This window comes from Scleropages formosus, chromosome 2 (assembly GCF_900964775.1).
Source record: "Scleropages formosus chromosome 2, fSclFor1.1, whole genome shotgun sequence".
Classification (NCBI taxonomy): domain Eukaryota; kingdom Metazoa; phylum Chordata; class Actinopteri; order Osteoglossiformes; family Osteoglossidae; genus Scleropages; species Scleropages formosus.
The window spans coordinates 41,792,465-41,806,685 of record NC_041807.1 but is presented as its reverse complement, the minus strand read 5'-3'; the positions used below and the strand labels follow the sequence as shown (position 1 = coordinate 41,806,685).

The window sequence follows — 14,221 nt, the reverse complement described above, 5'->3', positions numbered from 1 at the left end:
GCTCCAGAGAATCTTTTTATCCAGAATCATCTGCTGGAGCTTGCAATATTACATTCCTCTCTTCCACACGGAATGGACAGTGCAGCCGCGGGCAGCTGTTTCACTCGACGGCGCCTCGACGGGGATGTGAACCAGCAGCCTACCGGTGCCGCTGCATTGCGCGAAGCTGCCCGCTGGGCTTCAGTAAACAATCGCTTCGATCCCACTGAACGTGTTCACATTGCTAAATGGTAAGTGGCATCAAAAAAGGACAGAGCGGAGACCCCGGTGACCCATCTAAGAGCAGCGGCCGGGTACCAGACCCAACACCGCACTGCTGTAGGTCATTCAAAATCACTAAAATGTTGCACGTGGCTCATTTTCTAGTCTTCCGCAGTCCGGGGGGCTGCGGGAGGTGACGAGCCCGCAAACGTTTTGGGAGAAAGATCTTGACGGCGGTCGCGACGGTGTGAGTGCGGCATGGCTGTAAGTTCTGCACAAATCCCGCAAAAAATGTTAATATGCTTACAGCTCAAGTTGCATATGGGTTGCGCACACACACACACACACACACACACGCACACGCACAGCGGCCAGTGGTCCTTCCCACAGAAACCTGAGGCCCAGCGGTCGGTCCGCAATCTTGTAGGAACACTGTGTTTATTGTGCTCGCTGCATTCCGAACTGTCCCCAGTTGCATTTCATAACTAATCCTTAATTGTGACACTTTGATGAAAGTGACCCATAATGTACTGCACTGTATTATACTGCACTGTTGCACTGTACTGTGCTGTACTGCTCCGCGGGGGGGGGGGGCGGGAGTGTGGCGGTTTGTCCGGGTCCTGTTCTCCGGCAGGTCTGGGGTTCGAGTCCCACTTGGGGTACTTTATGACAGACTGGCGTCCGGTCCTGGGTGCGCCCCCTTCCCCCTCCAGCCCTACGCCCTGTGTTGCTGGGTTAGGCTCTGGTTCGCTACGTCCCCACTCGGGAAAAGCAGTGTGTGTGTGTGTGTGTGTGTGTGTGTGTGTGTGTGTGTGTGTGTGTGTGTGTGTACGTGTACACTGCACTGTACACTACTGTTCTGCTCTGCACTGCATTGCAATGTGGAGGACTGCTTTATTTCAACTCACCTCCATGCTGTTTACAGCTTGTGTCTGGTGTTCCTCAGTGTTGCTGATCACTATGTAATCAGAAACAACATTCAAGTAATTAGCTTAACAAAATGACTCAAGTAAAAGCGCTTCACCAAAGATGTACATCAGTACAAGTAAAAAAGTACAAATGGAAAACGTAAGTACATAATCGAACAAGGCTTTCCGAACCACCGACACACACTTATATCCATCCATCCATTTTCATTAAGCACTTGTCCTCATCAGGGTCACAGCAGTCTGGAGCCTATCCCAGAGACACCGCATGCAAGGCTGAGGGGGGTGCACCCTGGGTGGGATGACATGCACATCTATCTATATCGGTATGACCACGGTCTGCTGGTTTAATGACCACAGTTTACATGACATGTACCTATCAGAGACAACAACAGTGTGAGGACTGTACAGTACATTTATTCACTTATCAGACGCTTTTCTCCAAAGCGACTTCCAATGAACTCTATGTAGTGTTACCAGCCCACATCTTATTCACCACAGTGACTTACACTGCTAGATACACTGGGACACTCACCCATACATCAGTGGAACACACTCTCTCTGTGCGACTCACACACTATGAGGGAACCTGAACAGCATGTCTTTGGACTGTGGGAGGAAACCAGAGCACCCGCACGCAGACACAGGGAGAACATGCAAACTCCACACAGACCGAGCCGGGATCGAACCCACGTCCTTTCACACCACCCAGGCGCTGTGAGACAGCAGCGCTACTCGCTGTGCCGCCATGCCGCCACAGTACCCTACTTACAGTCATTTCTCCAGTTATACAGCACGGTAATTTTTACCGGCGCAATTCTCAAGGGTACCGCAGCAGGAGCAGGGATTTGAACTCACGTCCTTTGTTTGCAAGGCCACCGTGACCCCAGACACACTCTTATCACCATTCATTTGACATTTATGCGACCCCTTTTCGAATGGCAGGAGCGGGAGTCGTACTGACAACCACAGGTCACAGGTCAAGCGCACTGCTGACCGGTGCAGGACAAGGAAGCACAGACCCAAGGAAACGCCGCCCAAATAAGGCCAGTCAGCTGATGACCAAAACCCGAAGAGCGGTCGAACGTCTGCTCGTCCGGCCGGACAGCGGTCGCCCAGAATAAGGGCTTCCGAACGGGGTTGCAGTTTGTTCGCTGCAACTGCTGCTGCTGGATCCAGTGTGTGCAGCGAAGTGCGGTGAGGAGGAACAGGAATAAAGTGCAGAAAAATACTCAGCTTTACTATCATTTTACTGAAAATACCCAGCTTTACTATCCATAGCATTCAAAGGTTAGTAAAACACAAAATTATGAATGTCAACTAAAGGGAATGAGGACTAAACTGGGACTGTTGTCGGTCACAAACACCGTGTTGTTCTAATAAAGGGATAACAGACCATTTAGAATAATAATAATAATAATAATAATAATAATAATAAATGGCCAAAAATACTTCTGTACAGTGCAGAGACTGTTACTCTCAAGGCTCATGTACAAATATATTATTAACTCACATAAATTAGTTCAAATCACATTTTAAATAATTTAAAAATACATTATATTTTTGTTAAAAAAATTTTTATATATATATATATATATGTGTGTATGTATAACTAGCGGTTTGATCGCAGCTCTCCAGCAGCTGTTACAATTAAGATACTTTAAAAAGTAAATAACACTTTGAGTGTATTTAAGTAACATGAGTCACTGTGCTTTTTTACAGCTCCTTTCAAACCTTTAAATTAATAGTGGCCTATTATGAAGAGACCATAAAACAAGAGCGTCTCGCCAAATAACTGCTAACCCTCATTGAGTCTTATAAAATTCAACACTCACAATATGGAAAAATACATTCTTTGGGAGGTTTACATTTATTCGCTTAGCAGACACTTTTCTCCAAAACAACTTACACTCTGTAGTGTACTAGCCCACACACCTTATTTACCAAGATAACTTACACTACTAGATACACTGAGTCACTCATCCATACAGCAGTGAAACACACTCTCTCTGTGACACTCATACACTAAGAGGGAACCTGAACAGCATGTCTTTGGACTGTGGGAGGAAACCAGAGCACCCGCACGCAGACACAGGGAGAACGTGCAAACTCCACACAGACCGAGCGGGGATCGAACCCCTGTTCACACACCACCCAGATACTGTGAGACAGCAGCACTACTTGCTGTGCCACCAGTGGTGAAGTAGTGCACTTAGAGCGGCTGCCTTTCGCCCTGGAGGTCACAGGTTTGAAGCCAGCGGATGCGATCAACAGGTACTGTGCGCCACCTGATCGGTAACCTCGGCAATGAAGGAGTATAACCCTCTTCATCAAGAAGCGAAGCTGGTCATCAACACACCCTACATCTGCAAAGAGAGGAGCGTGGCTCTGCGGTCGAGGCAGACGCACCAAAAGGGGGGGGGGGGGAGAGCTCAACTCCAACTGGCCCTGGGTGCTGAGTGCTTCTTCTTGTGCTTGGATTAAACTGGGGGTTTGGAACCCCTGCAGACCTGTCTGTCAACTCCTGGTGCCACCAGCTGCAGACTTGTCTTTCCCACAGCGTGTCTCGCTTCACACCTCCAGGACATGTCTAATAATTATTTCCACTGGGACGTCTTTATTCTGTCATTTTCTTCCTTGTACTGGCATGTATACCGGTCGCTATGGCAACAGCAGCAACAGAATGTTTGTGTTCTTTTCTGTTGTTTTTTTGTGTCCGCTGTGTCTTCGCTCTGGCATGAACCGCAAACAATGTACATTATTGATTCGCTCAACAGATTTTTCTTAAAATGCGCCCATTTTTTACTGTATCAGTTCACAGCGAACGGGCAGCGCAGCAGCACAGCAAGTAGCACTGCTGCCTCACAGCGCCTGGGTGGTGCGACAGGACGTGGGTTCTATCCCCACTCAGTCTGTGTGGAGTTTGCATGTTTTCCCTGTGTCTGTGTGGGTTTCCACCAGGTGCTCTGGTTTCCTCCCACAGTCCAAGGACATGCTGTTCAGGTTCCCCCATAGTGTGTAAGTGACAGAGAGAGAGAGAGAGAGAGAGAGAGAGTGTGTGTGTTCCACTGATGTATGGATGTGTGACCTAGTGTAAGTCACCCTGGTGAATAAGGTGTGTGGGCTCATAACACTACATAGAGTTCACTGGAAGTTGCTTTGGAGAAAAGTGTCTGCTAAAGAAATGTAAATACCTTGATCAAAGGTACTACAGCAGGAGGTGGGATTTGAACCTATGTCCTGCGAGTGCAGCGCTAAGCACTGTGCTGCCTGGTATTACTACAGCAGGGTATTTTACTGGAGTAATTCAGGTTAAATGTCAGCCTGAGGAGCATGTCAACAGGGCGCTTTATAAAAGCCACAGTGCACTTCCCTGAGCGCCATTGCGCCCCCTGCTGGCCCACACAAAAAAGAGGGAAACGGGGAAGGAAGCAGTGAGGTTCGTTATTCGCCGTGCGCCGCGGGGCCCTTCTTCGGAGCCGCACAAGCACCTCCTGAGGTTTCAGGTAGGAAACGCACGGCGGGGGGGCCTGCGTTCCTTCAAAGGGGAATCAGTGGAGGAGACCCCCAGCGGTGGGGTGTTACTGCACTGCGTTACAGGAGGGATTCGCTGCAGCACTGTGCGCTGACCCACGCACTGAGGGCCCTCTCCCACATCGCTCTTCTCCACCCTCCAACCCTAACCCTAACCCCTAACCCTCGAGATGCTGCTGAAAGCGCACAGCACGGGGGGTGGGGAGCGGCGCAGTGTCCTCGGCAGGACTCCGGGGGGCGTAATTATATACACACACACACACACACAGAGGCTCCTCCAGAGCTCACTGTCCCTCGCAGTTTCCCAGTGAATCACAAGCTCACGACACGGTTCTCACACACTGCGATTACATCACTCCTCTAATTACAGTGTTTATGTGCTCAGGAGACTCATCCTACCGAGACACAGCCTGTCTAACAGAACACACACTTTCACACTATGTCATACACACAGTAGAGCTGCGCACGCGCGCACACACACACGCACACACACACACACACACACACACACAGATGTGAGGGTATTCAAAGGGTTCAGTCAAAGACTCTGTTCACCTTGAGTCTATCTGACACCCTTTACTCCACACTAAGGACTAAGGGCGGGACATGAAGAGGACACTGGAGTCCTGTCCAGACCGTCCAGGTGGAGACCGAAGAAACGGGACGGTAACGAATGCGTGGAATAAACCGAAGTCGTGACGAGTGGAACCGCGGCGAACTTCAGAGTTGAGCGCGAGGACGCGGAAGTCGTTGACCGTGAAGGGGGTTGAGGAGACGCGCTTGGCAGAGCCGCACCGAACATCTGCGGAAGGTCCTCGGAGGAGCTCGTACCAGTAGAAAGACGAGCTCTGATCAGCCAGTGGAGTTCCCAGTGACGCTGCGTGGGTGTGGAAGGTGGACACCGAGGAAGCGGCACTGGAGGGGACCTCGATGGACGCCGGGGACACCCAGGAAAACAGACAGATGGATGTTGGGTCGAATGAGCCACAACGGTCACCGGAAACACGAAAGATGAGACGCCGGTCACGTCGGGAGAAGATGGGATTCTTTCTGAGCTGGACGGCGACTGGAAAAGCTGGAGGAAGACGAGGACCCCCGACAGCCAGACGGAAGGACCCAACCACGGAGGCAACGGGCACATGGCTTTCAACAGCAGCGTGGACAGGGACAGGAGTGGACAAGAGAACTTCCTGGAAGGACACTACCTCTGAGGTCAACAAAAGTCGACGTCGACTCCATGGGACATGAGCAACACCAACTAGAGTCTCCACATGTCCCCAGGACACACCTCAGGCTGGGGTTGTGGTCCCACACAGTCGCCATGGCAACCAAATGTATGACCCGCACAGTCCCCCCACCCACAAGACTAAGGTGTGCGGTCTGCTACATGACCACATGACCCTGTGAACCGTTCCGCAGGTGGGGGTGCACTCTGAAGAGGCTGAACGGGGGACACGCCTACATTGTCCCCGCAGGGGGTGAACACGCCGTTCTTGTCCTCACCTTGTTCTACGGCCCTTTGCAAAGGGCAGACTCACTGTGAGGTCTCCTGGAGAACCGCTACCTCCATCCAGGGAATGTAGGAGGCGCCTTGAAGACCCAGGGAGGGCAGTGACCTTCACTCCACGTTCTCACCAAGGAGTGCGGTGCCCCCACAGAACGAGCGGACGGGAAGGACCCAGCTTGCGGCCTTTAGGGTCATCATTCCGGGGTTCCGCCAATCAGGGAAGGGGACAGAGGAGGCTCCTCCCCCTTGCTCAGTACAGCTCCTCCAACTCTGTCCTACACCCAACCAACCATGTGCTCGCTGCACCGGTGTTACAAATACGGCACTGTCCATCTGAACTTGGTCCGTTTTGACCGTTCGGGTCACAGCGCCACACAGGCAACAATGAGCCCTGATTGGCTGAACAGATGATCACTCACTGCAGCAAAGTGCTTATTGGCTGGTGCTGCAGTTTAAACCACGCCCACGGGAACAATAACAGTTACTCCTGCCCCCAGTGACTCAAGGAGATCTTTCTGTCCTCTGGGCGACACGGGACCAAAACGGCCGACGGAAAGGACCTCCCACAGCTCGACTCGGCCACACAGCTGGACGTATTCCCGCTGAAGACGATCACGTCCAGGACCAGCGTCTTTGGGACAGGAGCGACAACGAACTGTTCATTAAAAATAATAACGCGGTGGAAATGTTGGATAATAATTTGGGTTGAGGGGGCGCAGTGGGTTGGACCGGGTCCTGCTCTCCGGTGGATCTGGGGTTCGAGTCCCGCTTGGGGTGCCTCGCGATGGACTGGCGTCCCGTCCTGGGTGTGTCCCCCTCCGGCCTTATGCCCTGTGTTGCCGGGTTCGGCTCCGGCTCCCCGCGACCCCGTATGGGACAAGTGGTTCAGACAGTGTGTGTGTGTGTAATTTGGGTTGATCACTGGACAGCAAGTAGCAATAAAGTCCAAGAAGTGGCACCGTTCCGCGTCTCTGCTGCAACACAGTGCTTTGATCCCGCATCATGTTCCGCTCGTCCATATTCATACTCACGTCCATATTCCAGTATTTTCACATATCCACTTCCTATTTATTGTTATTTCGTCATGTGCTTATGTATGTGCCACTTTCCTCCTAAGCTACTCACAACGTAAAGTCCCCCTTTACAAAGCAGGGTAATTTACACTGCGCCACGTCAGCCTAAGTACCGCGATCAAAGCGGTCGAGGGCACAAGGGCAGGAGGTGGGATTCGAACAGCAGCCTTTAGTTCAGTCAATGTTCAAGATACAGATACGTGTCCGGACACGGGTGCGAGCGAAGCAGGGGTTCCCACCGGATCTCAAGTGCGTGAGGAGAAGCAGAGAGGGACGCAACCCCTAAGCGCTTTTACCGGAGCTGCGCTGGTGCAGAAACGGTCAAAGGAGATTAAAGGGTCCAGAGGAGCACGGGGCACCGAGCCCAGCTCACCGCGGCGCCTCGGCCGTCACTCCAAAGGGCAACGCGGCAGGAGCACACGGTGGCATTTGGCTCCGTCTCCTGGAGCTCTATGAGTAACCGGCGAACAGAGCGCTGCTGTTCCCCCCGCACACTGCAGGGGGCGCAGTGCTTCGGGGGCGGGATGCTATAAGTTCGAGTGCAAACCGCGAACGGGTTTCGTCTAGAGCCAGCAGCGCAGTCACCGGACCCCCACAATCCCATGTGAAGTAACACGAGTAGCAAACCAACACCCTGCAGGCGCCTGTGTCGGAGCAAAGCGCTCAGAGCTACAGCTACCGCGTTTTTTACTGCCATAACCTGGTGTTTCACGTGTAAGAGCTACCGATCACTGGAAGTGAAAATGTCCTTCACGTCTGTCCCTCATATTTGACCTCTCTGTAAAGAAGCTCACTGTGTAAGTCAGTGCTCAGATTTGGCACTGATTTTTGGACTTCCTATGTGCAGTGCTCAGGTGGTCTGGAGGTGTGTGTGTGTGTGTCTGTCTGTCTGTGTGTATATACACAGCCCAACTCCACCACGTCTCTGTACAGCTGTCTCAGGTACAGGACAGTACACAACACAGCTAGGTACTGGCACACACAGGTACGCACAGGTACGCACAGTACAGACAGGTACACACAGGTACGCGCAGGTACAGGCAGGTACATACACACAAGTACTCTGTGTATACCTGTGGCTGTGTACTTGAGTGTACACTGCATGATGTACCTGTGCTGTGTGTACCTGCACATATCAGATACGCACAGATACGCACAGGTACGCGCAGGTACGCGCAGGTACGCGCAGCTACACACAGCACAGGTACGCACGCAGAGAAGTAGATATGTGCAGGTACGCACACTAGGCATAAAACAACACGACACACCGTGTGACCCCCAGCAGGGCTCCTTCCAGCCAGGGCAGAGGTGCTCCCGGCTCTTACCTTCTTTACGGGCTTGTGCGCGGGCACGGCGCTGAAGGCGCACGAGAGCTCGTCCCCGCCGCTCCGGGTCGCGCTCATGCTGGAGTACTTCTCGGCCACGTTCTCGCTCTCCTTCACCTCCTTGCTGGCCTTGGCGTCGCACGCGGACTCGGACATCCTCCTCGCGCAGCCGTCCCGTCCCGCGCGCGCGTCCGCTACAGCGCTCCCGCGGTGATGATGGTGATGATGATGATGATGATGATGATGGTGACGATGACAGTGACAGTCACAGTGACACTTCTTGTCTCCTCCTCCGCACTCACTGCCCGTTATACGAACGCCCTTCTCCGCACCTGCGGCTGCGGACAGACCCGGCGAGCCTCGCGCTGCGGTGTGACTCGCGCGCCGCGCATTTGTCCTTTCGCTCCGTTTCCTTTTAAATATTAATCGTGTCGTCACCGCAGCCCGCGCGGCCACCGTCCCTTTTCAACGGGAACGGTCGCGCGACCGTCCGGGAGGGGCGGCGCTAAGCGCTGTGGGCGGAGCTCCCCGGTGATTGACAGGCGGGGGCGGTCATGTTATTTTGAGTGACTGTGGAGAGGCCGGCGGGATCGTGCGTGGGAAATTTCACACGTTCATGTGTGATAGCGAGGAGAAGTGAATATAGATGTGACAAGAGCAGTATTTCATAACCATCACAAGGACAGTAAGAAGTAGCGGGAAAATGTGAACAAAAGCGCCTCTTTACGTGTCCGAGACATGATGAGACAGGACAGTCTGTCTTGTGTACGAACTAGTGCAAATACACACACACACACATTTTCAGAACCGCTTGTCCCATACGGGGTCACGGGGAACCGGAGCCTAACCCGGCAACACAGGGCGTAAGGCCGGAGGGGGAGGGGACACACCCAGGACGGGACGCCAGTCCGCCGCAAGGCACCCCAAGCGGGACTTGAACCCCAGACCCACCGGAGAGCAGGACTGCGGTCCAACCCACTGCGCCACCGCACCCCCTCCTAGTGCAAATATTTTATATATAAATATACAGTATATCTATGCTATTTTATATAGAGAGACCAAATAAGTAAAGGTAAAACGGGGGAAAGGACGAGCGGACCCCACTGAAATATACTTATACTGTACTGTATGTGTATGTGTAAAGTTCAGCGGGATAATAATTGAGACTCTTTGGACTAAACGTGTTTTCTATTTCACCTTATGAAAAGATTAAATTGAAAAATTAAATAAAATCACACAGAAAGCCCACAAGAACGCGGGAGTGTTGGCGTGCGCGCGCCCTCTGCCTTCTCTTTTCCAGCGGTTTCCACAGCTGGTTCGGTTCGCGACCGGCCTTGTTCATCGATACTGTGTTGTTATTGATCTTATATTGGCAAAGTCACGAGATCAGAGCAGGACTCGTTTCCGGAGTGATTACGACTGGATGAAGGTCACTGGGACCGTGACACTGCCGCGTCCCCTGTGCTGCTGTGTGTGTGTCACACACTGACACAGTCTCTCTCTCTCTCTCTCTCTCTCTCTCTCTCACACACACATACAGACGCGAGCGCGCGCGCACAGACTAAAGGAGACACACTGGTTATCGATATAAACGCAACACAAGGCAGATGCGCAGCTCCACTCGCGCACCGTGTCCCTGAGCTGCGCTCCAGCTGCTAAAGCTGCATCGTCTGCGCGCCACGAGGACAACGCGCGCGCATGCGCACTCACACGCTGCGTGTTCAGACAACCTAGTTCATGCGGACACGTGTGGAGTGCAGTATGTGGTACAGCACAGTATTCGCTGCACAAACACGTGGCCTTCACCGAGTAGCGTGTGTGTGAGTATTAACTGTCCTCGTGGGTCACCTGGGGCACAGACGCAGCTCAACTAGAGCAACAGTAATAATAATCATCTATTATGAGTTTTATGCACCCACTCCAGCGATGAACATCGGTGCATAAAAGAAACAAACTAGGTTTACTTAAAAATCACGTCTGCAGCCATGACTCTTTCTCCTAATGTAATGCACAAATTGTATTATCTATGACATGTACATCACTTTGGAGAAGCATCTGCTAAATGAATAAATGTAAATGTAATAAAACTGACAAGAATAATAATAATAATAATAATGATGAGCCAAGTGAGTCCAGTGGCGCCGTGTCCCCTCTCCCGTTCCCACTTACGCACCGAGCAAACTTTATTCAATTTCGTAACATTACGAAACACTGAGAAACACGTACACCGACAACACACACGCAGTAATCAATAATCACAGTAAGAACAAACTGTGGGCTTGAAAAAGCCCTAAAACTTGAAGCGCAGTAAGAGTGACAGAGAGAGCAGCACAAGCTCTGTCTCACATTTCAATTAACACCAACTGTACACTGTTTTACACATGTAGGCCAAGCACAACGCTGCACATTGCACTAACATACATGTGGTGTTGAGGAAGGGCTCGGCCGTCCGCTGGGATTTGAGCTCCAGACCCGGCCAGCACTTCCCCTCCCCGGTTTGGTGCCCCAACCTGCTGTTTGACGAAGAGCGCCCCTGGTGGATGGAATCCGCTGGTGCCTGCGTCTTTAATACATTTAATTTAGTATTTTCTTCATTCATGTATACAGCAGGATGATTTTATATTGTATCATTTCAGGGCCAGGACCTTGATCAAGGACACTACAGCAGCAAGAAGGATTTGAACCTGACTCCTTTGAGTTGAGGCAGAAACCTTTAACTGTGATGTTACCTGCAGGCGGCGATTGTTCTTTTTTGTAGTCAAACACCTTTCTCCAAGGCAAGAGAAAAAGAGAGCAGAACATTCTTACTCTATCCACACAAAGTAAGTGTCTTGACCTGTGGCACAACAGAAGGAAAGGGGATTGGAACCCAGAACCTTCTGCAAATGTGGAGACCCTTCTAACCACTACGCCACCTGCAGACCAAAAAACATCTGATCATGCCTAGTAGAGGTATTTCCACCACTAGAAGTGACCACAGAGTGACGAGACATCTAGATGCCTGTGGACGGAATTAGGACGTTCATTCCAACTGTAACTGAGGAGCAAAGAGACAAAATGCAGTGATTTCTTTTTACAGGGCGGAATAAGTCAACATATGTTTGCTTTATATGTTAGTGGAGATATTTTCTCTTGCGCCTCTCCAAGCACTTTGCAGGGCAAACTTGAGCGCTGGTGAGTGTTCTGGGAAACCATGGGGGACCTTAAGCTACTTAGCCGACGCCCTGAAGCGACCCCAGATCTGCTATGGAGATCATGCTTATTAAGACATATTTGTACTATAAAAACATGCAGATACAGCGATAACTTACTGTGCGATATGTAGCGTAGAGGAAACAATAGTGCATATTTCATCGTTGACACTAACTTACCGCTGTCGTACCGCGTTCCTTCCTTTAAAAAATAATTACATAGCTTAATAATGGAAACATAACTGTTGATTCAAAGGGCAGTTTCTGGATGTAGTAATAAAAAATGAAAAAAATACATGAAAATGCTGACTACACAGCTTGAGTTCCGGGTTTACCAGAGTACATTTTGCTGAAGCGAAGGCCAAACGGCGGGTCATTTTCACCCAAATTTAAGAAAATAGAGCAGAAAAAGAAAACAGAAGAAAAGTGAATAAATAAACTTTGAAATGTTCATATCTTGAAAAATTCACAGAGTACAAAGTATATAAATATCATGTTGACCTCTAGTAAGTGTAAACTGTCACACTGAGCTGTGTGAATATTTCAAACTTTTTTCTGTAGTTTGTGTTCTTTTTCTGTTTGGTTCCACTTGTTCTTTTGTGTAATATTTTTCTTTGTTCAGTATTTGCATTACTAAGAGTTGCAGCTGGGAAAACAGACCACTTCCCGTAAATGTAAGTGCGCGCGCACGCACACACAGACACACACACACACACACACACACAGAATATAAATGCCTTGAATGAGGGGCCCTACCGCTCAGACGCTGCAGACAGACTCTGAAACACACACACGCAGACAGACAAACTGTCCAAATGGGGATGTCCATCTCAACAGAGGAATTAGACAGAACCACCGTCTACATTTACAACCATCAACAGGAACAAGGTCACCTCCCCAACGTGGCCATAGACCCATCCCTGCTGAGCTACTCAGGCCTGGACTCCACGGCCGTGCTGCAGAGTTACTCCTCCAGCATGATGGAACACCTGGGAGACAACGGCATGCGATACGCCAAGGAGCTGGCGACCACGATAGGGGGCTTCACCAGCGTGCCGAATGCCGTGGGTCTGGGAGCCCTGGTGATCTCCATGCTCATCGAGACGGTGGCGGCCTCCTATCGAGCTCCAACAGGGAGCCACAAAGACCTCCTTCGGCGGGTGTTTGCGGAGCAGAAGGTGTCGGAGCTGCGGGACCTGATGGACGAGTACCTGAAGCGCCACGAGATGCACCTGCTTGACGACGAGAAGCTCCTCAAGGACACGCAGGTTCTGGAGCGCCAGCTGAGCGTCCAGCTGACCCGGGTGAGGAACGCCATACTGAAGGACGGCCAGATGAACGACAGGGCTTTCAAACAGTGGGTCAACGGAGCCGCCTTCCACATCCAGATGCTCATCCAGTTGGCGCGCCTGGAGCGGAAGGGGAGCACTTCCGCCAGGAAAGCCGTCGGCGCCTATGAGAGGGACCTGGAACAGCTGCTGGATTCCTACAAGGCCTTAAAAGTGTCCAACATCTTCTTCCAGAAATTCTTAACACAGAGGTGCAAGCAAAACAGGAGGAGGAGAGACAGTCTAGCCACGTTGATAGACTGTTACTTTTGTGACAGGGAGTTTGGCGGAGCCCTTGTTTCAAAACAATTTTGTTCATCTTGGTGGGACAATACAGAATTCATAAGTAATTACGTGAGCTACATGATGTCCAATCATAAGGATTTCACAGAGATGAAGAGGTACTTCTCTCAAACCAAATATGACCTGGATTCTCTCATAGAACAGCGCAATAATACTTTCACCCTCCCTCATTAAGATCTCCTCGACATGTCGGCGTATATGTATATGTGGCGGCATCGTTTACAATGACACGTTTTCCTATTGCGACAGACAGTGTGTATTTAGCTCGTCTGCAGTGTACTGTCCACCGCAGTTATACTTTTTGACATTGATTATATTCATGTGTGAAGAACTTTTACACAAAGTGTTTGAAATTTTTTCGAATCACTTGTCAAAAATAAAAGCTCCTGGGCACTGAACAGCAGGCTCTATGTCTTTTTTTTTTGTGGTCTTCCTTTTTCTCACTCGTGTCCAAGAGGGGATCGTCACGGGTCAAAGGTCACAGCATCAGCTACAGCACTGGAGCCTAAACGCGCTGTTTCCCCCTGGCGGTTGACAGTTAAACTGCAGCCACAGACCTGCACTTAAAGAGACCCGACAAAACGTCACCGGGGTCGAACACACTCGCTCTTTAGTGACCGGTCCCAAAAGAATTACATTTATTTATCAGAAACTTTTCTCCAAAGCGACTTCCAGTGAACTCTATGTAGTGTCATCAGCACACACACCTTATTCACCGCGGTAACTTACACTGCTAGATACACTACTTACACTGGGTCACTCATCCATACATCAGTGGAACATACACACGCACACACACTATGGGGAACTTGAACAGCCTGTCTTTGGAGTGT

The 14,221-nt window shown here is 50.7% G+C and overlaps 2 protein-coding genes across 3 annotated transcripts in view; one reads left to right on the top strand and one right to left on the bottom strand.

Annotated features, from left to right (window-relative positions):
* The window catches only part of ahcyl1 (adenosylhomocysteinase-like 1), a 35,392-nt gene extending 26,327 nt beyond the window's left edge, over positions 1-9,065 (bottom strand). For both annotated transcript variants that reach the window (XM_018733947.2, XM_018733948.2), the window contains exon 1: positions 8,567-9,065. In XM_018733947.2, the coding sequence (XP_018589463.1) occupies positions 8,567-8,722 (156 nt within the window). In that variant the 5' untranslated portion in view covers positions 8,723-9,065. The remainder of the gene's footprint in view (positions 1-8,566) is intronic.
* Positions 9,066-10,301: 1,236 nt separating this feature from the next.
* Positions 10,302-13,775, top strand: LOC108923257 (uncharacterized). The gene is made up of 2 exons (XM_018733899.2): positions 10,302-10,386; positions 11,203-13,775. The coding sequence occupies exon 2, from the start codon at positions 12,573-12,575 to the stop codon at positions 13,560-13,562; it is 990 nt and encodes a 329-aa protein (XP_018589415.1). The 5' UTR covers positions 10,302-10,386; positions 11,203-12,572; the 3' UTR covers positions 13,563-13,775.
* Positions 13,776-14,221: the final 446 nt, after the last annotated feature.